Source organism: Ambystoma mexicanum, chromosome 13, assembly GCF_040938575.1.
Source record: "Ambystoma mexicanum isolate Mex_15411 chromosome 13, UKY_AmexF1_1, whole genome shotgun sequence".
Classification (NCBI taxonomy): Eukaryota; Metazoa; Chordata; class Amphibia; order Caudata; family Ambystomatidae; genus Ambystoma; species Ambystoma mexicanum.
Window position 1 is genome coordinate 793,003,103 of NC_090938.1, and position 23,668 is coordinate 793,026,770.

Genomic DNA, 23,668 nt, shown 5'->3' on the forward strand with positions numbered 1-23,668 from the left:
TGGCAGGCACGGCGGATAGAGCGAGCACGAAAACGCAGATAAGGCCACAGAGACCCATGGCGGAGTCAAAATACAACAGGTGAGGGAGAAACTGGTGGGAACCATGCCTTGCCAGTCTCGCCAAGATAGAGAACAGACTAATTCTGGTGTTGCACCAGAGCAACAGATTAAAGGAAAAAGTATCAAATTTAGCACACTTCACTTAGATTTCAGAAGACTGGAAGAGTATGTTTCCACCTTTGATTGGGGAGGATTAAGAGGAGTGGTACGCCATGGAGGTGAAGGACTATCTGATGGAGGAACGGGAGGGGACCTTCCCCTGCCCCCACCCTCCCAGTAACAGACTGGAATGCCAAGAAAGGGTAGTGTCTCAGAAACAACCTTCCACAAGAGGTACGAGGGATGCCCAGGTGCTTCACGGATACCATAGGTGGGAGGAGAAAGGGTCAAGAGGGGTAGGACAAAGAAGTATGCGGTTAGGGGGACATGGAAGGGAATGGTGGCTAAAGGAAAGCAAAATTGATTTGGCAAGTTAGATTACCTCTAAACGGAACGTATTAGAAGGGAGGACGGGGCATTGGTGAACAGAAGGGGATAGAGTAGGCACAACGGATGGTAGGAAAGTTGGATCATGGAGAGTACTGTTTAAATGGTCAAGGGTCTAAGCACACCTCACTTTTACTCAGTTGAGAATGTGGAAAGAGGAGTGAGGGGAAACTATTTTGAGCATCAAAACATACTAAGAAGGGTCATGTTATTTTGGCAAAGGACCTGAAGTTGGAAGGGGTAAACATTGTTAAAGTGCTCAGTATTGATGATAGAGGGGTGGTAATGCAGATTAATAGCGCTGGACAGTGAATTTGCAGGTACTGTGTTGTAGAGGTGCAATTATTGGGCAGAGAGACCCAGATAAACAGAATGGCAATTGGGAGAGAGAGAGGACCAGGCAATGAAGGAAAGGTCAGCCCACTTGCTGCGATGTTGCGCAGATACAGTGGTAGACTCGTGGAAGTGCTGCAGTGGTCAGAGTCTATACTCTTCCTCCCAGGGGCACCAACGGAGGAGGAACTTAGGCCAGAGAGTAGAAGTGGTCCCAAATATTGGGCGGAGCATGACATTGTGGTGGTGCCACAGGGAAGGGGGGCGCTGTCAGTTCAATGAGTTGTTGGTTACAGTCCCAGTGTTCACGGATTTCCTAGAAGAAATCAAGTTACCTTGAACTAAATAAAGCGAGTGATGTTTCCCCCTGGGAGCATTTGGGATGCAGCTAGAGCAGTATAGAGGGGTTGGAGAGGGAGCAAAAAAGAAGCGCATGAGAAACAAGGGGCACACGTTAATAGAGGGCATTGCAAGAAGGCAAAAACTAAACAGTAGTAAGAAGGTGGTTACTTTAGAGCATTCATGCGCCAGTTAATAAATGTAAAGACTACACTTAGTCAAAATCTGGTTTTTAAGACTGTAAATGTATAGTAAGCAAGTGCCCTTTGTGATGACGCGTTTCAACGGACTCCGCCGTCTTTTTCAAAATCAGGGCTTATGATATTTAATAATTCGTAACGTAGCTTTTCAGCAAGTCAAAAACAGTCATGGGCTCAATCCCAGCCTCCTTCATTCAGGCATGGCCTCCGTGCAGTTCTGTCCGCGTTCCTTTGTGAAAAGGTTCCTCAACTGAAGTTGTTTTTTGCAAAATCTTAACAGGTTTGAGGGATCTGAATCAAACAAAATGAGCTGGGGGACCTAATGGAAGAGACTCAAAAAATGCCCTTCCTTAAAAAGATGAAAAGGGAGAGAAGGCAGATGCGTTACTCGCCTGTAAGTTTATACAAGAGGGAATTGATAAGAGCATGGGTGACATCAGGGAGGCAAAAAGGTAGCTTCAAAAGGAGATCGTAGAGAAAGTTGATTATTTATGGAAAAAAACAAGGTCAGTGATCAATGTTAAATATCCAAGTCTCCTAAACTTTTAAAATATGCCTGAACAGAAGTTCGGGGTCTTGGAGGAGCGAATTATGAATGCAAGATCAGGGCAGCGATTAAAGTGATGAACTCGGGAAAGACTTCACGGAAAAATGGGTGTACCATTCACTTTTACAAACTATTTGTAGACATCCTGGCCCCCAAATTGGTGAAGATCTTCAAAATGGTTCTTGTGGAAGGGGCAGGACCCGTCATTCCTTAAATCTATTCTTTCGGTCATCCCAAAAGAAGGAAAGAATCCTAAGAACTGCGCCTCCTACAGGCAGATATCCCTGTTAAATGTTGACTGGAAAGTATTTACAGGGAGCTTAGCACAGTTCTGCAGAGTTCATTCCATTCGGATCAAAGGGGATTGGTTTTGGGTCAACAGGGCAGATAACGCACGAATGCAATTAACATGATACACTAGGGTAGCAAGTAATTATTTACCCTAATGTATGCCTTTTTCGCATTGAGGGAAAGTGGTAATTTCTTGAGGGTGTTATTTAAGCCAAATTAAAAGGAGGTGGCTAAGAAGTATATGCAAAGCACACCGTGTTAGCAAAAGTCATTGGAATGGTTTTGATTACATTTAAACTATGTTTAGGTACATGGCAAGGGTGTCCCCTCTTTGCTTTTGTTTGCTCTGGTAATTGAGCTTATGGCTGAGAGAATTCATGAACTAGGGGGAATTAAAGGGTTCCATGGAGGAGACAAGGAATATAACATAGGATTCTATACAAATGATGTCCGGCTCTTCCTATCTCATGCACACGTGTCGCTTGGAATTAAAGAGCTTTATTGCTCTTTCAGGCTAGAAGGTTAATGTAGACAAGCCATGCCTACAGCCACTGGGACAGGTCGAAGGGGACCAAGAATGAGCCGAGAGAATTACCCTTTAAAGTTTGTGAGGAGGATTCTAAAAGCGGGGCTGGGCGCAATTTGAAGAGGCAGTTTGAGCTAAACCTTTGAGCAATGTGGGAACAGGGGAAGGGGGAGATAAGAAGGTAGAGCACACTGCGCCTGGGGTAGATCAGGAGAGTGAGTGAATGTGATAAAACAGGGTGCAAAAGTCGCACTTGTCACTCGCCACTGTTGGCGACTAAGAAATCGTCTACTAGAATGGAGGTGGAGAGCGACTTTTTGTGGCCGGCTAGAAGCTTGCATCTTGAATTTTCAGGCTCTTCCATTTCACCACGTCTCCCGTTTTCACACTGCAGCAATTTCGGGCTGAATTAAAGTCCATACTCCTGAAATTCCTTTGGAAGAAAAAAGGGTTAGGATGTCTTTTGCCCATTTGGTCCTCCCTAGGGAGAACAGAGAAGCGACATCGGGACATTGAGGCATCTCACCGCATGATATTATAGGAGCAAAACATGTGAACCATTTTGTATAATGGAAACGTGCCAATCTTAATTGCAAGCATAATTCAACCACTGCAAAATGTGGCAGAGCAGAGACCCCTCCGGATGCACCAGTTACAGGACGATAGCCCCGTTTAATGTAGATTTCACTGCAGACAAGAGGTCCACTTATCAGAGGCCTAATGAGTCCAATCCGGATTTTTAGGAGGACGCCAAGCTGCAGATCACACGCCTGCAGGTTGATAGAAGCTCTAAGAAAGACTTCTTTTGCTGGATGCAGAGAAGGCATTGCTCATGGGGGAATGAATAAACATAATGGAGGCACTTCAGCTGTTCTAATGAATGGATTAGTAAACCAAAAGTCTGGATGAGTGACAAGACAGGTTGCACCCTCTACAAACTGCGTGATTTACAGAAGGATAGAAGAGGCATGGAGTTGCAGCTGGTGTAGGGGCCGAATCCCAACAATGACTATGCGTACATATGACATCCTGCTAGATAGAGCCCAGGGAGGATTGTGGCAATCACAGACCCGTTTACTTGTTTCTCCAGTATCTCTCATTGAATGATTCCATGAGAAACCTCAGCCCAACAGAGGGCTTGCCGAATACGAACTCCAACAAAAAATAAACTAGTCGTTCCTGCCCCTATTGCGGACAGAGGGCTATTAAAATGGTACCAATGACACAGCACCATCAGAGAATTAAAAAAAGTGTGCAGGCCGGTCCCTTCCCAACCCTAACATGTATGGGAGGACATTTCATATAGACCCAAGTAGTTAATGTGGGGCAAACTAGAAAGAATGAATGCCCAGTCTGCATTTAGCTGGCAAAAAATAAAAAACATGCCCTCATTTACAAAAACAATACAATTAGGACAAACCATGGACCACAAGGCAGCCAATGCCACTTTCAAAGCACTGATTTGTGTGGGGAAAAAAAGGCAGCAGTCTAAGTGATGGAGGCCTCAATGATCTGGAATCACCCATTAGTTGGGGAGAAATATGGTATGGTGGCATACCTAAAGGTATAAAGCGACAAGACATATGGCAAGGAAGGCATACGATGCTTTGTAGAATGGCAACACGCTCCCCTTGGAAGCAAGACGGGTTGGGACCGCACTTAGAAACCCCTGGGTATTAAGCACGCTATAATTAACTAATTACAATCCACAATTTCTAGACTATTCATGAAAGGTAAAAACACTAATACAAAAGTGCCACATTTGACTTTCCACTAGCAATACATAGGACGACTTTGGGCCTGGTGAAGGGGGGCTGGTAGCAACAAACCGGCAGGGGAACCATAGGGAAGGGGACATTGAATGCAGTGAGAATTCAGTATACCAAGATGCGCCGATTGGACGGAGACACTGGTGAACAGAGCATACAATGGCCATGTGAAAGGGGCCACGGGTAAGTTGGTGCACTATGCAATGGCATTTGGCATAGAACATTGGTGTTGGAGACGGGATGGGACATGGAGTTGCCCCTTTAAACTCATCTGAATGGTTGGAGGTTAGCCCCAACCCATAGAAAGCATTGGGCGTAAAAAAGCTTCAAAGTGAGCACTGGCATCGAACCATTGCCTAGCAACACTGGACTCTTGACGAGTAAGACCTGGTGTCCTGTGTGTATGAGGACAACTAAGGGAGCCAGTGACTATGCTTCACTGTTAGCTTAACCAAAATGTTCCCCGTATGTTGGTCGACAAGTGTACAAACAGCAGGGCTCAAAGCTTGCACTAGCCAATGGCTAACAATAACGGACTCTTGTCAAGTGAGAAATGGTGTGCTGTCTATGTATGCGTAGAACTTAAGGCAAGGGACTAGGTCTGGCTACTAGTTTGCAACTGGATACTTTTACTCCTGTGAACAGTCCTACTTCAGCATACCGCAGAAACTAAATACTGCACCAAAGTTTTACTCCCAATAGTCCTAACAAAAAAACGACATTTTTAATAATAATGTGACTTTCTCCTACTTGTTGCTCTGCAAGGAGGGGTTTTTGCATGGTTGCATGGTGGGGCTTTGGGTGAAGTAGGTTAGTAAGTGCAAAATGTTGGTGGTGGGAAGGAAGGGAATTCCTGGGGCATTCATATATTCACACTTTTTGCTGCACTTTTATGGCAACATTTAACTTTATAATGTTATTTTCTATACAGTAAAAGGTACTTTAAAAATGTTTTTTATAATTTTATTTTTTAAAGGTGGTAAGAGCAAACGGAAGCAAAAAAATAAATACATTTAAAAAAAGAATAGGCCCGCAGATAGGACCCGAACTCTTGCACCTTTGTCTCCAATAATTTGTCGGCAGGTCCGAAACATACCTTCGGAAAAGCCCAGTGAAGCCTAAGGAGCTGGGACCGGTCACTGATCGCGTGGGAAGAGAATTCTGCCAGGAACACCATAGGGAATGCACAGGTATCTAGAAGGCAAAGGGCGATGGATGCTATGCGTTTCTGGATGAGCAAGGGCATGGTAAGGAAAGCTAGGAGAGGCGGCGCGGAGAGGGGGGTGCGAAGGTACGATGTCGAGATTCCTTTTTTAGCTTCCTGAACACAAAACAAATAGGAGAGGTTTAGGAGTAAAGGTCTGCCGCTGCCACCACCACCACCACCACCTTACCCAGGAAAGGGGGAGGTGCAAGTGATCATGGATTACTGACGACAGCAGAAAAGGAGATCACGGACTGACTACAGGAAGTAGAGTAGGAGGCCCTCCTGCTCTTTACTGGGGAGTTAGGAAAAAAGAAGCACCGGGTATCACAGACCAAAGCTAATACATTAAAGTGTACATTGTAAACGCATACACATTGCACCCAACAGTTCATGGCCATGATGAGCATCCACCAAAAGCCAACATGGAAATGGCCTACAGAGCTGCCCATCACAGGCGGCCTGCATAGCACCTAGGGAGGCACAAGACAGTGGGGAAGCACGCTTGCTCTGCATACAGATGGACTAGGATTATAGTAAATCTAGAATTGGTCTGCACAGACATACCCACGCCCAGTCCCCATATGGAATCTTCCAAAGCAGACGTATTTGTTGAAGAAAGGCTTCAGCTCTCTCACCTGTTTGGTGGAGTCACATTAAGCGACTGTGCTTCCTCTCCATACGGCTCGCTCTTTGTGGACTCCGTTTTTATCCTCCTTTGTCCGCCAGCATCCTCCGACAGCCTCCTTTCCATCACAGGCCAGACCCTGCTGTAATGGCTTGGTTCTTCCCCCGCTTCAGTTTTAGGCTGTTTTAATCCACTGGATTCTTGAGACGCCCTCCTGCCAATCACAGGCCAGGCCTTACTTTGATGGCTGGGAGGATCCTCCCTTTCAATTTTTGGACTGTTTTGTCCCACCTCCCCAGAACCTCTCCTGCCAGGGGGGGACCAGACCATACTGTAATTGTGAAATTCATCCTCCCTTTCCATTTTAGGCCTTTTCAGTGGCGGCGGCTCCTCTGCCCCATGGGGCACCTCATCCTCGAGCTCAGGTAACACAGTGTGCGCGGACTTGCGCCGGTTGCGACATTTAGACCGGGAAGGGGTGACGGGTGAAGAGACTGGAGCAGTGGTTGCAGACTCCTCTTCCGCAGTCCGGGAAGGCTGTGGCAGACTGGCCTGAGCCTGTTTGCCAGCCCCTCCAGGGCTGTCACCTTTGGTGCGAGAGAAAGTCAGAGGCTGAGGCTTGAACTTGCTTATGCTGCCAATGGAGTTCAGTATAAGAGTAGCACCCGAACTGGACGGATACTTGGCCAACTCGCGGATTCGGTCACCACCAGAGTTCACACCTTTGTCAGTGAACTTCACAGGCTGGAAGCCACACAAGCTCTGAACCTTGGGGGCAGTGATGGCATCAAAGTCTTGGGGCCGAACGCGGACTTTTTGGAACATGAAGTAGAATTCAGATTCCTGCTGCATGGCCAACGAACCCTCAGGCAGCCGATCAGAGTCTTCCTGGCCAAAAGTGACCATGTCCCCATCCGAAAGCTCCACCCTCTGACCACGGGTCATACGGACATCGTTTACAAATGTGCCTAAAAGGGTAAGAACAGCATATAAACACTAGATCATAAACAGAAGACAGATCTTAGATAGCTTTCCTAGGAATACTTTATAACTGCATGCTTTTTTAACCAATATGTAACATGAGCTGCCAATATAAAATAAAAAATAATAAATCGCCCAAGCTTTGAATTGTTAGAAGCCCACAAAATTGATTTTTTTAGCAGTGTGTTGCAAATGTAGCCCAGGAAAGAGGTTTGTAGACCAGAGCAGTACATTATTAAATTAACTTTTAATCCTGTAGAAGCCCACAAAATATAAGCTAGTATTAGTTAAGGGGCATGGCCTGAGGAGACATTTCCCTTTGCTTCTCCACTCTCCTCCTCCCAAGCCCATTATCCCCCCCAAAAACCATTGTAAAATTCAACAGCACCAAGTCAAACAACATATGCGCGCCACGAGTTCTAGAATACCTAGGGCCTGGCCTCATGACCTGATTGCAATGGGGTAATGCATTTTTCTAGATACCCAAGCCGTCCTTGTATCACACAGCTAGCATTTAGACTTAACATTAAGAAGGATAAATGCAGGTTGTTGAAAAAGGGTCTGAATGTACTCAGATCCGCCCTTGCATGCTCCAGCCTGAATCAAATCTTTGCTCTGAATACAAAAGACTGACTCCAGCCAAGTCGTGCATCTGCCCATTTGCACCAATACCCCCAACAAATAAAAAATAGGGAGCCCCTGCTAGGCATGTCCACAGGCACGGATCAGCTTAGGGTTTAAAGTTGCTAGCCTAGCTCTACAGCATGGTTATCATGACAGCAACACATAGCGGGGGCTACCCCCAAGGCAAGTGGTGTTAAACATACTTGTGTTATAACTAGTATACAAAACACATCCAAAGAAGATTTGAAACAGCGATCCTATAAACGGGCCCGATTTAGACTTTGCATTAGATTTGTGGCACACTTCACTGGCTCCCAATTGCCCAAAGGTAGTTCCTGCATCTGAAGTGTACTCAATATCGGGAGCTACTTTTAGCTCCTGCTCATCCAATCTTAATATCGATGCTTGCAACGTCTCATCAGTGTATGAGAGCACATTCCTCAAAGAGGACCCCTGCTGCATAATGTAAAGATGGCTTATTGCATAGTCTCCACTTTCAAGAATGTGGAGTCACGAAGTTTTGATTACAAGAAACACCCACTTGTTAATGAAAATATTTTCACTTGCGTAAAAAATATGCCCGTGGGTAATTAACTTACTCCCGTATAGAGAGTAAAATAGTCTTAACTCAAAATCTTATTATCTGTAACCCACTGATCCATTGGCATCCATAATGTACAGTGAGCTCGGTTTGCAACAGTCCCTCTGAGCACTCCTGCCATCTGCACCCGAGGAATGGCGCTTAGTCAATCAGGTGGCTGGAAGCGCGGGCATGAACTGCCAGTGTCCCACCTGCCTTCCTCCAGTCACCAGAGCCCCTCCAGGTGATTGGGCTCACGCAATACAAGCAAGGGCAGTCTCCTACAAATATTTTTGTAAAGAAACTACTTCACACCCCAGATGGCACCCTAGGGTGCGACTAGCCATCAACCCTGCCTTGGCACTGCCCATGAATCCTCCCTTCAGTCAGCGGGCCTCCATCCAGGCTGGTGCGACGTTACCAGCCATGGTACGCCACTCGACAGGGCGACTGCAATAATACAGGCATCTGCAACCTTTGGCTCTCCAGGTGTATTGTGCTACAATTCCCACCGTGGACAGGCATGGTCAATGGTGAGAGATCATGGGAGTATAGTCCAAATCATCTGAAGAGCCACAAGTTGCAGAACCCTGCTATTATATCTGCCAGACCTACTCTGTCCCAATACCCGCTCATCGCCTCCCATTGCTAGCTGCCAGATATCGCACACGAGGCACTCAAAGCCTCACTCCACTGACCCAGGCCTCAGAATTTCCACCCATCACTGCCTACTGATAATTGGCTCCTGGTGTTTACGAAATGGGGTGCTGTGTATGTGCAGAATTTAAGGGGGGGGTGGCTTTGTGCCCAGCTAGCAGCTTCAACTTGATATTGTGATCCCTGGCTGATGCTCCATTGACACAGGACTCAGCCAGAGGTCTGTTTCTAATGTTAGTATTGCTGCGACAATAGACTTTCTAAAATCACTGGTGCAGGCAACAAACTCTTTTAAAGCTTGATAACCCGACAGGGCTTCAACCACCGCAAGGAAGAGACTCCCCGAGGATCTACTCCCATTATACGCACTCTTTCAGAGCGCTGCAGCAGATTCTACAGTCACCCAAATAAAGCTTTGATGAGCTGGCCCCTAAATATAACTCCTTGGTATCAAGCATCACCCAGCGATCAAGAGCCAGTGGAGAAAAAGAAGCTTGTAAATGGCATGCCACAAATAACTTTGACATGAGAGGCAAACTTTACTTGTGTCCATTACAGAGACCCCTCAAGCTTTAAATGTCGTCTATAGGTTTCCTAATATACTTGCACACAAATGTCCAAACGGACCGTGTTAATGTTTCATGGGAATAATAGTTTGTACAGATTTGCAGAGGGAGTCAAAAGTTGATCCTGGTAGCGGTTGGTGCCAGGCTTGTGTAGAAACAAGTAGATCCAAAATATCTCCCAGCAATTCCGCATCTCACAGACTTGCTAACCATAATTACTCCCCCAGTCCCCCTCTGCAGAAATGTTATGAATCGATATGTACCACCGATAGTGATATAGAAAGTTATGCAATCACGCTCTGTCCAAGATACAGCAGTCATCAAGGGCAACAAGCCCTGTTGGTATTTTATAGTTTGTTTACAAAGGTCTGCGTTTTTGTTGGTCTATAAAGCTTTCATACTACACCAATCACCACTGTAGTGGAATTTTAGCAGTGGTAACTTGTCTAAGAAAATGGCACATTGTGCTCCGGAAGATACTATGGGATTGTGGTAGAGGAAGTACGACTGTATAAGGGGTGCGCGTGCAATGGTATGCAGTATATCAAACTTAATGTTGCTCATCTAGATGAGGGAAAAGGTGTGGCAACAAGCATGTTCCAGTGATGGCAGTTTCTGGTACCTTGAAACTAAAACTTGAATTATTGGAAGAATGGATTTGCGATAGGCAGCCCCCCCTCCCCCAAGTGTGCTCGGGAAGCCCTTGAAGTTTCGAGGCCAGAATTATCAGGTAGCATGTTTTATTTAGTCTCCCTGTGCAAATCCCATGTATATAATCCCATGTAGCAATGCCTACTGTCAGATGGGACAGAACCCAGAATATACTGAGGAAAAAGGTGAATGTGGGGGAACCACAATGGGAGAAAGGGAATAGGCAACAAGAAAGTAAAAACCTCATTATGCCTCTTCCATTCACTTTCAGGGGGATTCGCATTGTTTTTGAAGACGGAACAAGAGTCATGTTTCCACCTCCCATTTGCCCTCCACATTCCAATACACCAGTAGAACGCCAGCATGAGATTTTCACAATGGTGTAAAACCAATTATTTCCTATGGGATATACCTGCTGTTCTGCACCAGAAAGAAACAGGCTGATTCCATTGAAAATCATTTTAAACACTGCCCATCATGCTTGCATGGCAGGCAGCGTTTACTCCATTTGCACTGCGGAGTGCAAAAGAAAAGTGTAAAGATGCTTTCCATGTATTTTTGCACTCATTTGCACTCTGCAGTACAAATGACAGAAATTGCCCGGAGGACTCGTCTGCACAAGTGCAAAGGTAAGCGCTCCCCTGCGGACGCTTTACGATAAGAAAATGGACTCTGTTTATGTCCCACTTTGCTCGCAGCCTCAAACCAGCTCGCCACTTGCATCTCCTCTTTCTGCCACTGTACAGGCACCTTTCTAGGGAAATGATTGTGTCATCTGAAAGGGTGTTAAGTCATTTCCGTCCTTGGACTCGGGCACCACAAAACCTACATTTTGGGCGGCTAACTTTCTAAACCGGGCGTGGCAAACTTGGAGGCTCCGCTCCCTCTGTTCAACCCCAAGGCTTTTCTGGCATGGGGCCAAGTATCAAATGGTAGCAGCCCAGCATTACACAGGCGCACAGGCAATTATTATACATTCATTCACTTAAACATCCCATTCACTATACACAGGCACACCCAGCCCCCGTACATCATACACTCATTCACACGCATTGAGTTAAAACACAACACCCTTAACACTGCTACTTTCAGAAAAGGCTTCCCTCAAGTCTCTGCCTAACAAAAAGCAGGTGTGCACATCAGCCTCTTCCGCTCAGATGAACAAAAACGTCCTTATATGTTCGCTCGTATCCGTGGGAGGGGCTGAGAGCCAGAGAGGCGAAGGAAGCCTTTCTGGAAACTAGCAGCTATAAAGTGTTGCCGTGAGTGCGCGAAGGCATGTACCTACAGCAACACAGTAACCCCTTTCCCTTTCGCCCAACGCCATTGCGCTAATCGGGCTTCACCCCCCCCCCCCCCCCCTGATCTGGCCATTTCCCCGAAGCCCGGGTAGCTCACTGGCGTTGTGCGCCTGCCTGGACGTCAAGTATAACAAAAAACTAAACAAGAGTGGTCGTGAAACTTGATCCCCCTCAAACTTGGCATGCGCCAGTTCACTCTATACAACGGTACAACATGAAATAGGAAGGTGCACATTTATGTAAATTGCATAAATACTTCATTGGAGTACATTTAGATTTTATGCATAAATGGGATTAACAGACATTTTAGAACTAGACATTAAATGCTGTATAATAATAATAATATAGTTCATCTGGACGGTTTAGGGGCAGCATTTTCAAACAACTCTGCCTCCTTGTTAATTATTTGCATTTCACTTCTTCAAAAAGGCATCATTCCTCATCTGCATATCCACTGACGAGGGGCGACTTTTTAACCTCTAGAAGTGGCACTCAATAGTTGGGTCACTTGGCGGTTAATGTGAATTTTGAACGTCACCAGGTCCCTTGAAGGAGGGAGACATTCTGCACCTGTATAGGGCTATTTTGTGCATGGTTCTTCGAGGAGGTGGGCCGGATGTTCGGCTCAGCACTACATTCATCTTGCAAGGAGCTGGACTACGCCTGTGGCCACCAAGATGGGATAAAGATATGGGCATGAGCAAACCTCTTGGCTGGGCCAATCGTGTGAAAGCCCGTCTGGGGCAGAGCTGGGTTTCCAGATAATGTGGGTTTTGCTTGAAAGAGATCTGCGCTGCAGACAGAGTGGAGGAGCTATATTTTCAGGCCGGACTCTGAACTACGCGCTCGGGAAAGTTCAGATCTAGGCCGGACTGATGTTGGGATGGATCATACCTTCTTGGAATTGTGCAGGGTTGGAGGGATCTGCTAGTCTTTCTGTAGGCCACTTGGCATGCCAGGAACCCAGAAGGACCTCCAGACATGCCTTGCTCAAAGTCCAGCAGGTCTCTGAGCTGGGATTGGTGTTTTGCACAGCTCTGAACTTGAGACAAGCTAGGTTCTGTGGCTTGTTTAGGGCTTTGTTTGGCTCTAGACCGGAGTTAATTCTATGCTGCAGTCTGGGCAGAACTGCACTGCAGATAAGCTAGGAGTGCAGGCCGCAGACTTTGGGGGGGGGGGTGGTAAAAGGCACAGAACTGGACAGGCGATAGAGCAAAGTATGAAAGTTACATATAGAGTATAGCACAAACGTCACATCAACCAGAGCCCGCCAAGCTTTGTAGGCAGTGTATCTTTCCAAATGCAAAGTAGAGCATTGCAAAATAATTTGCACAGCATTATGTGGGGGGCATGCATGCTCCCAGAGTCAAGTAAAGAACGGGGCATGCACTTCAGGTGGTAACGTACTGCAGCTATATCCACAAGAGCTCCTACCAAACAGCTGGGCAGGGCAACACAAGAAGGGTAAGTGCTGCGTTAAAAATAGAATAGACTAGCTGGACTCCACCGTACAAAAGCAGGATGAACAAAAGGGTAGTCTGAATGGGCTTTGAGGGCATAGCTTGACTACATTATCTTTGTGCATCGGCATCCTACAATTCGGCCCATAATATTTACCTGGAAAACTCAATATACCAGCGAAACTAGGGTGATATTCTAGTGGACGTGCTTGGCACAGCTACCTGATGCCACGTGGTTGCCGGTAGTAATCAATCAGGATTTCCTGCCAAAAGGAGTGTTTGTGCCGACAGTGTGCTCCAGTATTACCTACTGTTGGCACGTATCTTTAAACTGCTCGAAGTGTAGTGCCTCAGATGCCATGATGGGCACATTATGTACATTCACTCCATAGCAGCTTTGCAACTACTGCCCAAAAGGATAAGCTGCCAACACCAGCAGTCAGAACATCTGGCCTGTGCGGATGCCATGGTAATTATTAGGGTGTTTATTGGGGCGCGGACCTGACTCCAGGAAGCCACAGGCAGATTTACAAGTCGTAGGGCGGAGTGGACAGCAAGGGAAGCAGAGCACACAGGAGCAAAACACGGGAGTCAACAGGGAGGTGCAGAGCGGGCAATCTGGCCGCAAGGGCTCTACCCGCAATCAGGGAGCAGACAGCCCAATCTCAAGTTAGATGGAGAGTGGTGGCTGTGTGGATGAAGGTACTGGGGCTTGAGGTCTTTCCTCCTGACCTGTAGAAGGGAGGGAGAGACCAAGCCTGGTGTTGATGGGAGAAGGCTCCAGAGTCAGGGAGTATAGACAGATGGCCTGTCTTCTGTGGATCGTAGGTCTCCGGGCAAGTAGAGTTTCTTCATGAGGTAGTTTGGGGACTTGAAGGGTAACTGCCTTTTAGGTGATGAAGCAGAATTTGAATGCGATACATGTTTGCATGGGAGCCAGCAAAGTTCCACGAGGGTCGACGAGTTATGCTGGAGCATGCATTGCACATCTAAGGGGTGCCATGAAGGTCGTCGGAAGGCCTTTCAAGAGGGCACTGCCACCATCCAGGTGTGAGAGGACCAGGGCTTGGACAGCAGATCAGAATTTGTTTGCTGGGATGAAGGGCTTGATTTGCGCCAGGAAGGAGTTGGTACCATGCAATGTGCGTCTTCCTTGCTACGTGCTCCATGAAGGAGAGGTATATCAATGTAGAAGCCAAGAGACTTGGCACAGGTGGTCAGCTGGAAAGTGAAGCCCTCAGTGTTGTTGGTCAGCAGTAGGAATTCAGCCTTTAAATTCAGCCTTTAAGGGGTTGAGATTCAGAAAAGCACTAGACATCCACAACTGGATCAATTGTGAGGGAGGCCTCGAGCCTGTGGATGTCTTCGATGGAGAATTTGAGTAAGAGCGGCGCATTGGTGGATGACAAGCGACTAATGAAGTGACTGATGTGATGTCAGATTGAGGCAAATCATGTTACAGGCCTGGCTAATGCATACATATAGTGGACTCAAACCATTTAAAACCTACATCCATCTCTCGCTGGTAGTATAAATCTGGGTATTAAATAGCTAGCTCTCAGCAATTTTATAAGATGCTTGCTAGGGAAAACTGGGACTACAGGGATCAAAGTTAGGATTGGATAAGCAGGAGCTAAAAAAAAGCTCCTAGTTTTACAGTATTAATCAGTGAGCAGGAGCTACTGATGGGGAACAAGGAGCCTGCACATAATGTTCCGTCAATGTAACTTGCGCATAAAATACAAACTTAACATGGTGTCCATTATTACCCCTTTTGCTTTTAATGCCATATAGATGTGTCCTAATACTCAATTCATGGGTCATTCTTAACACAAAGTTAATGTCACATAGGTATGTTTGTTAGGCATCAGTTGGCTTGGGGAGCCAAAAGTATCTCCTGGCTGTTGGTGTCAAACTAACCAGGCTCTTTTAGGCTACATGCAGGAGCTAAAATAGCTCCAAGCACCCCTCAGTTTGGAACCCTGTCCTACACCCACCAGGAAGCGATGGGAGCAAAAGCAGCAAAGCACTGCTCGCAAGCAGCATTGAAAGACCCAGAAGATTTCCAGTTTAAGCAGACAACACAAATAATTTAAATGTTGTGGGATAATTATTACTCAAAAAGCTTCTCAACAAGGATGTTGGGTTGGTTTACCGGCATGGGGACAAGCACCCGTGGTAGCGAAGGTTGGCCCCTTCCCAAGAGCCACCTCGACATAAGCCTCAGCTTGCAGCAATAAGGATACGAGACACCAGATTAGATCATCAGCGGAGAAGCAGGAAAATACAGAAGGACAAGTGGCCTGCAGGCAGCACACAGAGCTAAGCAGCCTCCCTTGGAGCACAGGTTATATAGCATATCATAAGCAATCACTAATATATTATAGTATTTTCACAATGGGGGCGTTACTTGGCATGACATTTCACAGTAACTGTCAGCATCTTACTTCTGACAAAGATCCGACGGGTCCCTTTGCCTTGTTACAGGGTCTTGGTCTGATCTGCACCAGGAGGGGTTTGGGCATTTCTGCAGAGCAGAGTGCAGAGGGAAAGACAAAATGGAGGATCTGAGGCCTAAATGTATGAGAGGGAGCCTAATGTAGCATACCTTCGCATAACAACCCTGAGTGCAAAGAGAATCTCTTCCAGTAACTACAACGCACACCCTCGCACCCAATGGGCCTGGAGTCAAACCCTTATATGGCCCACTCAAAAAAGAAAAAAATTACAATCAGCACTATAAAGAGATCCGTATTCAGTGGCAAATATGCACCCAGTGTGCTGAAAATTGAAGCCATACTTCAAACATGGACAGCACGGAAAGCTCCTACTTGGTACATTGGTTAGCAATTCGCAAAGTTGAGGAAGAAGCACTGTTGACCCAGATGAAAAGAAGAAGCACTGTTGACCCAGATGAAAGTGGTAGTGGACACTGTTGGCAACCACAGACAGCTTGATCTGCTTTGAGACAGTGGGTAGAGTATAAAGTCAAAAGTCATCACAATGGGGTTTGTGCTATTTTTGGAAAATCTAGACGGGATAAGAGAAACTTCAAGAGGTAGAACACTAAGATGAACCAAGCGCCTGCGAACACTGATGTATAGCGCCATACAAATGTTCAATAAATTCAAGCAAGCTATTGACCAGGGCTAAGAACAGCCGTTAACCGGGTTTTATAAGAAGCACACACAATCGCAGAAATCTGCACGAATGCAGGAGCAGCCCAAGGTTGTCCACCCCATAGTGTCTCTGGGAAGGTAACCTGTGGCTAGGCTGGTGGTGGCCTTTTCACTCGTATGATATGGTTGCACAGGGTGGAATCCCTTTGACCATGCTGGGTCCCTTTTGGCCCCATACCATCTCCTCCGCCAAAATGGAGGTGGCCCTTGTTTGCCTGGAAGGCCGAAGGGGTCCCATGGCCATCTTGTATCCCACTGTGTGCGAGAGGAGGTGGCCATCTTTGGCCACTGGGTGCCTGTACCACATCAATGGGGGTTGCAGTCTGCTTGAAGCCAGTTTTGACTAGCATATGCCCATCGAAGATAGTGTGGATTTATTCCTGCGTTTTGAGTCCCTTCCAGAATGCATGGATGTGTTTGGTGGGAAGGCCTGCCATTGGCTGACTACCCTTCTGTTTGAATGATGCTTGATGTTTGACTGGGTGCTGTGTTCACTCACCGTCTCCCAAGAGGAGATAAAAGCACCCCCTTGGTATACAGCTGGAACTCTGCACCAGCATTCCTGGAAGGCCTGCTGCTCGAGTGAGGACCGAAGCACTGCGCCAACATCCTTTGATGAATCAGAAAGCTCTGCCTCTCCAGAAGAACAAAAAGGAACCAACAGTAGCGCTCCTTCCCCCTGATCTGGTGGAAACAACTAGATTACAGTTCCTGCCCAGAAGCTCACGACTACATTGCTGGTGCCCCTTTTCTGCCAGGACTCCCGAACCAACCAGAGAGACTTAATCCCATGACATCAGGCAAGCACCCTGGTTCCAATGTACCTGCCTGGGGAGCTCTGGGGCTCTACGATGCATTTTCTCTAGTAACAGGACAGCCAAACTCTCTTCCCAGTCCTCCTACCGGATAGACTCTTCTATGGTGTGACTTTGCAAGCATTTCTTGGATTTGCGTTCTTCCTTGGGTTCTTCTGAAGCAGACCCTTTTCCTCAGAAGCCAAATTCTGTGCCCAAGACAAGATCTGAACCTTGCATGCAACCGCCAAAGGCTGCTGATCTGCACTTGTCCAGCTCCTCTGGCCCAGACCCTGGATCTGATCACGATTAGCAGTCCTTGCCAAGGGTCTAAGGGTCCCTCCTGTACCGGTTCAAAGCAACCGCCGTGGGAAACTGCCAACCACAGAAACTGCCAACCACAGAAGTGCTTTTTCAGCCCAAGATATAGCTTTGCAAGTGTATTGATCCTTAAATAAAAATTATATTTGTATATATAAAAACAATATCTGGACAATCCCTCAGTGGGCATAAATAAAAAATGTAGAATATAGTTTTTAACCACATGACTCCAGTTCCTGACTTAAGCCTGGGCTACTCAGCTACCACTCAGCGATTCCCTTAAACGCATCGGGCTCCCCAACAGTGTGGCAGGAAGATATGCTTAAAGACCCTGTCTGGAGGGCCATTGGAAAACTCCCCAACATGTAGTAAACCAATGAAGAAAAGATCAGCGCTTGCTTCAGAAGCCGCAGATGCAAAGCGCTTGAAATGCCTAGGGACAGCACCACTGCAATGGACTGGTCTGGCCTGGTGCGACACTAGGGAAGAAAACTGGAAAGCTTGCAAACCGAGCAAGTGGTAATACGATGCGTGTATGTGGTTAAGCACAGAAAGCGTCAAGGTACCCCGATCTCTGCAAGCCCCAGCAAAGCACCTCGGTGCCGCAGGAACCAGTTCACCAGGTGTGAAGCAACGACAGATGCATACAGGCCTAGCTGCCAGGCATCTAATTGGAAGCAACGCAAGGAAAGGCGAGGCAGTCCCTTGATGCCAGGCAGCCCGAGATCTCTACCTTAGCTTCGGGGTTTTCTCCAAGGAGGGCCAGTTTAAGACTAGACATACAAATGAAAAACAGAACAAGTTTATCATGGCAAGACAACGTTCTAGGACTTTAGATACTACACAATCAATAAAATGGCTCATGTACTTTCAAGAGACCCGAGAAGCGCTCTCGCCACGAGAAAACATTCACAGCCCAATACCTTAGGGGCAGCAGCAGGAGATGTGTGTTCACACCAGAAACACCCGCAGTTTGCGACGCTGGGTGCAATACTTGCAGCACGTATTACTCCCAGCGCATGCACCATGAAAGATGAGCCGATGAACGTATGAGAGGACATGACTGTGTGGACACAGCGTCAGTAAACGCGGACGTTGCGGCTGTTGTGCAGAAGAAAGCCTGGCCATGAGTTTAGAAGCAGAGTATCCCAGAGGGAGAAGCAGCCAGCATCAGAAGAGCGACTGGGAAGAGGGGCCAGCAGCAAAGCCACGCTCTACACCAGTTTGCAGGGACAGCCAACAATGGACAGAGCACAACCCCAACACACTGCAGTGCAAGAGCAGAGACGTGCAATGGCCCCCACTAAGACCACGAAAACATTACACAGAGAAAGCACGGCAGCCAAACATAAAAAGACAGTTCACCCCAAGAAACCCAATGTAGCAGGATTCCAGACACTCCTCACGGCCTAAGGGGGCCGGGGGCGGCAAGGAACGTGTATGTATCGAAGAGTGGGTCAGGATTCGAAACGCAGGAGAAGATCGGAATCGGCTTCACACAGAGCAAGGGGGACGGGAGGGGGGCATCTTTAGTAGGGCTGCACGCTAAGCCGCGCGCTTTGCATTTAGCATGGAAAGCAAGGCGGGCAGAAAGAGCCTTGCCACACAGTGCCAGCAGCACGAGGCTTTCCCAAGGATGGCAAGCATGTACCAAACGCACCGGACCCGTCCTATTGAGAGCCGCCTGGCGTTGCAGCAACTGGAAAAAGGCGCTGCTTCTTACTCCACTGGATGCTCCATTATATTGCCTTCCTCGAGGGAAGCCTGCGGGCCACGGGCACCCCGAGAACAAAGGGCCAGCATGCTGCGGGGAGCAGTTCCGAGCTTCGCAGCAGCACACTTCCAAAAGAGGGCACACCACACTGGGTACACGTGAGGCCATGCGAGACCTAGTGTAGTGGACTGCTACTCCTGGGGTTATGGAAGCCAGTACCCCACTCCACTGCAGCGAGGAGTGCAACACTGGCTCTTCAGGGGAAACTAACCAATGCCTCGTCTGGCCTCCGTCGTGGTCGCTCTGTGGGTTCATGCATGTGCCACCTGGCTCTCAGGCAGACTGACTCAGGGCCCTGGCATGTACACATTCTGCACTTTCCCCTCACTCGTTCGTCCTGCATTTACCTGATCATGTGACAAGACCCAGAATCAGTTTCTCCGCCTGCCCCCACCACTGCCGCCTCAAAAAGACTATATCTGACAGAGAATGGGGGGCATGGGGTGTATGCCAGTGTGGAATTAGCGTGCCAGTAATACCGAAAATTCCCCCGTGGAGGCCTACGCAATTTCCTGGAATATCTAGCATACCAGGCAGCGGGAGCGGTAATACCATTTGCTGGTATCGCACCAGATTTCCCGGCAGGATACCAGCAAACTAATAACTTCTAAAATCAACTATAAGTAAATAGGTTCAGAAACAAGGGTGAGTCATTTGGGATTTTGAGTTTACAGGATGCTACTTTTAAGAAAGTCATAGGTTATCAAGACAGACATGTGACCAAGTGAAATAGAATAAGTGTGAAGAAGGCTAAAGAGGGAAGAGAATGAGCCCAACCTACCATGAGAACTGCAGTCAACCAGGTAGACTCTCCACTCTCCAGTAAGCGCGTCCTCCTCCCTCTCCGCATAGATCTCGGCATGGACACGAGAGATGAGTTCTGGGTTGCGCTCCGACACAAGAGTGATGTCGCAAACCTCTGCCCGGCGACCCAGACGAAAGGTACAGCGAGGAGTCTCAGGTCGGAAGGTGTAGAGGTCCTGCGAGACTGGGCTGTTGCTGCCAGGCGCTGGGTCCAGGCCAATGCGCAGGAGCTGGAAGCAGGGCAGCGCCTCCGAAAGCATTGCAAGCCCCCCCCTCACAGATTGCTTTTGCAAAGAGAAGTAGTATCCAACCTCTACCAATCAACCCCCCCACCACCCACCCCGTGACTAAATATCTTGAATTTACCTTAAATCCACACCTTGCAGACTAGTTTGCATTCTGAGCTAGATTTTAGCAGCACACAAAACACCTCTTTCAAAAAAGGTACTCTTTGGGGCTAGCCTGGTAGAGTTTAAAGAAAACCCATGCTGCATGAAAACAGTGCAAAAGGAGAACAATTTAAAGTGGACATCTCTTGCTTCAACAACTCTGACAAATCCCCATACGTTTCATAGCACAGAAACGTCTCAAATGGTATCAAAAATTGCTTCATCCGACCAAGCTTATTTAAATTACTAAATCTCAGCACTAGTAAAAAGCACTAATGATAAACTGATAAAAAAAATGAGCTCTTTTAAGATATAAATATTATATATACACACACACACACATTTCGTATGCCTTCAGCAATACAAAATGGTGGCACAGATGGCACAAATTACAGCAGCTGGTTTGGGCAGTGCCCGCACATAAATTGCCTTAGTGCATAAATTACAGGCCGAGAAGTGCAAACTCCTCAAACGTCTCACAGTGTTGCCCAGCGCACACATTGTGTCCTCTGGTGCACTGCATACTTGCAGTCTAATTAACAGCTAGCGGACTGTCTCTCTCCCAAGACTAATGTCCATCCATTTAAAAAGACAACCATCATCAGTTTTCATGCCAACCCTGAGAAATAACAAACCTGCCACTGTCACCTCCAGCAGGGGGCAAGGGAGAATTTAAATGTATATCAAGAATGTGGAGTGTATATAATACACTGCTGATAATTCCGAGACATCCCTGATCTACTAGAAGGCTGAATTGCAAAAGCTCCTCTCCTTATTCTCAAATCAATTAAAAAGGGGGTAGGAACACAGCAATCACACATGCTCTCATGAAGATAGGTGGCCTAAATAGATACGGAGGTCAATACCTACTTTTGATGGGATACCAAGGTCATCAAATACTAGTTTCAATGGTCATTCTACAATCAAAGGTTAGGCCCAGACTCCTCAACCAATAGGGTAACTTTGCTGAAGCATGCCACGGATAACACGGGTTGAGTTACAGCATGTTCCCACCGGACAGGTGTCTGAACACATCGATGGACCTTTCAAAATTGGCTACAACCGGGCACTAGACTATCTGCCAACTCAAATGCTGGCCCTAATCCCATCCTTCAGTCACACTTCCACTCAGGAAAGTCTTTCAAATTATACCGTCAAATGTTCCCATCACCATCTTGGGACCAGATCCATCACCCTAAATTCTGAAGACGTTTTTTTTTCTAAATGCAACCTCAAAATCAGAAAACTGACCAGTGCCTAAAGTACCAACACATCCAAAACCTTGCCCTACAACCTGATTACATTTACTCTGTACCTTGTCCCACAGAGTGCGCCCTCACCAAGAACTGCGCACCTCCCCCAGAGTACAACCTGGCTCAGTATCTCCCCAGAGGACTGACCTACTCAATACTGAGCTTGTCCCTTGGGTGCACTGAACCTTGTCCAGACCCCACCAAAGTACCACCTCACTCAGAAGAGTGTCCCACCCCCTGGGCAATACGCCTTGCTGTCCCTTGCCACACCCCTGAGTAAAACCTCACTCTGAAATGTGCCACACCCCCCTGAGTGCAACCACCCTCAGAACCCTGCCCCAGAGTACAAACATTAAAAACTTTTCCCACCCTGTGAGTACTAGCTGCCTCAGAGCCTTGCCCAGAACTTTGCTTCCTCTGTATAGCGCTTAAAAACTAGGACCAGGCCCCTCTTGCCTCGAAATCCCTACCCTGAGGGCCAGAACCCCATCTACACCCCCACCCCCCCAGGGACCACCCCCACCACCAGAGTAGCCTTATATTCCGACTAGCCCCTTCAGAGCCCCGCCCAGCCCTCTCCCCCGCAGGCTGAACACTTAAGGGGCCCCTTCACACGCACCACCCGCTGCTTCCCTCCCCACTCCCAAGAGACCCCTGCGGCGCTGAGACGAGACCCCCGTCCGCTCCCCGTTTCCTAGTGGCTGGCGCGTTGAGAGCGTGCTGGCCCCCAACCCCTGTGACCGCTCGAGTTCTCCCTCCCCCCCACTTAGTTGATAACCGCTTCCCGGGTAGAGCTGCCAGCTCCCGCCACCCCCCTCCCTCGATCCCCCAGCCGACACTGCTCCGTCCGCTTCCGGCGGAGACAGGGGGGCGGGGCCAACGTCACGTGGGCGGGGCACGAGCCAGAGGAGGATTCCCGTCGGCGGCGCTTTGAAACTTGGCGCGCGCAGCCTTCCAAGGGGGCGAGGATGGACTCGCGAGGTGACGTCAGCGGGCGTCGGCCATCTTGCGAAGGGTGATTGTCGGTGGCCATTAAGGGTGATAGTGATTTGTGAGTGAGCGTGCCAGGAGGGACAGAGTGGACGACAGTAGACATAGAGGAGACTCCAGTCCACTTCAGCAATGAACATCTCTACTCTCCAAATGGAAGAACAAGAATCACAAAGGACTCTTATTGACACCATAGCACAACTGCTACTGTCTGTCCCAATGCAGGGGTCTGCAACCTTTCACCTAAGTTCCAGATGTTTTGGACTACAGATTTTTCAATTAAAAATTGTGCTATGTTTTACTAGCCCCCACCAAAAATACTTATAATCCAATCGAAGCCCATGGGAAAATTAAATTCTTTCTAGTTCTGTGATCAAATCTCCCTCTCAGGAACTCTAGAATGTTGGCATGTCATTTTTCGTGTCTCGGATGCATACAGGATTGCTGGTAACCAAGGCCGCTGCTGTGGGAAAAGCGTGTGCAAAATAAGGAGCACCGAGACAGAGAAAAAAATGTCTGACTTTATTCACTTTCCCTTTCTCTCTGCCAAAGGCAGCAGAAACTGCTGAGCACGCGTGCTTCCTTTCTATTTGTCCCCATGTCCAGCGTGACGAGACCGCTCATCACGCTGTCTTAGCTATGTCCTTACCGGTCGCAACATCTGCCCCTCTCGGGCAAACAAAAGTACATTACTCACAGTTTGATCTGCATTCATAACTCGGAACTCACCCGTTTTTGACAGGTGTCACCCACCAAGTCCCTCATATGCCTGTAGTGTCACTGACCCGCAACATGACGTGTGACATCATGACGCAGATTTAAAAATAAAGAGGCCCACTTCGCGCCCTTTCAGACAGACGGAAGCGGGGCCTGTGAAGTACAAGGAGCGTGCCTGTCATTCATTACGCGCTGTGCTGTGCCACGTGCACAGAGCACACAGTCCCATTACATTGGCGACGAG

General features: G+C 47.8%; 1 protein-coding gene across 1 annotated transcript in view; it reads right to left on the bottom strand.

Moving 5' to 3' along the window:
* Positions 1-22,217, bottom strand: part of TCF19 (transcription factor 19) — a 45,011-nt gene extending 22,794 nt beyond the window's left edge. The window contains exons 1-2 of the mRNA XM_069635184.1: positions 20,053-22,217; positions 6,394-7,351 (exon numbers count right to left, since the gene is read on the bottom strand). Coding sequence (XP_069491285.1) covers positions 6,394-7,351; positions 20,053-20,335 — 1,241 coding nt within the window. The 5' untranslated portion in view covers positions 20,336-22,217. The remainder of the gene's footprint in view (positions 1-6,393; positions 7,352-20,052) is intronic.
* Between the last annotated feature and the right edge of the window lie 1,451 nt (positions 22,218-23,668).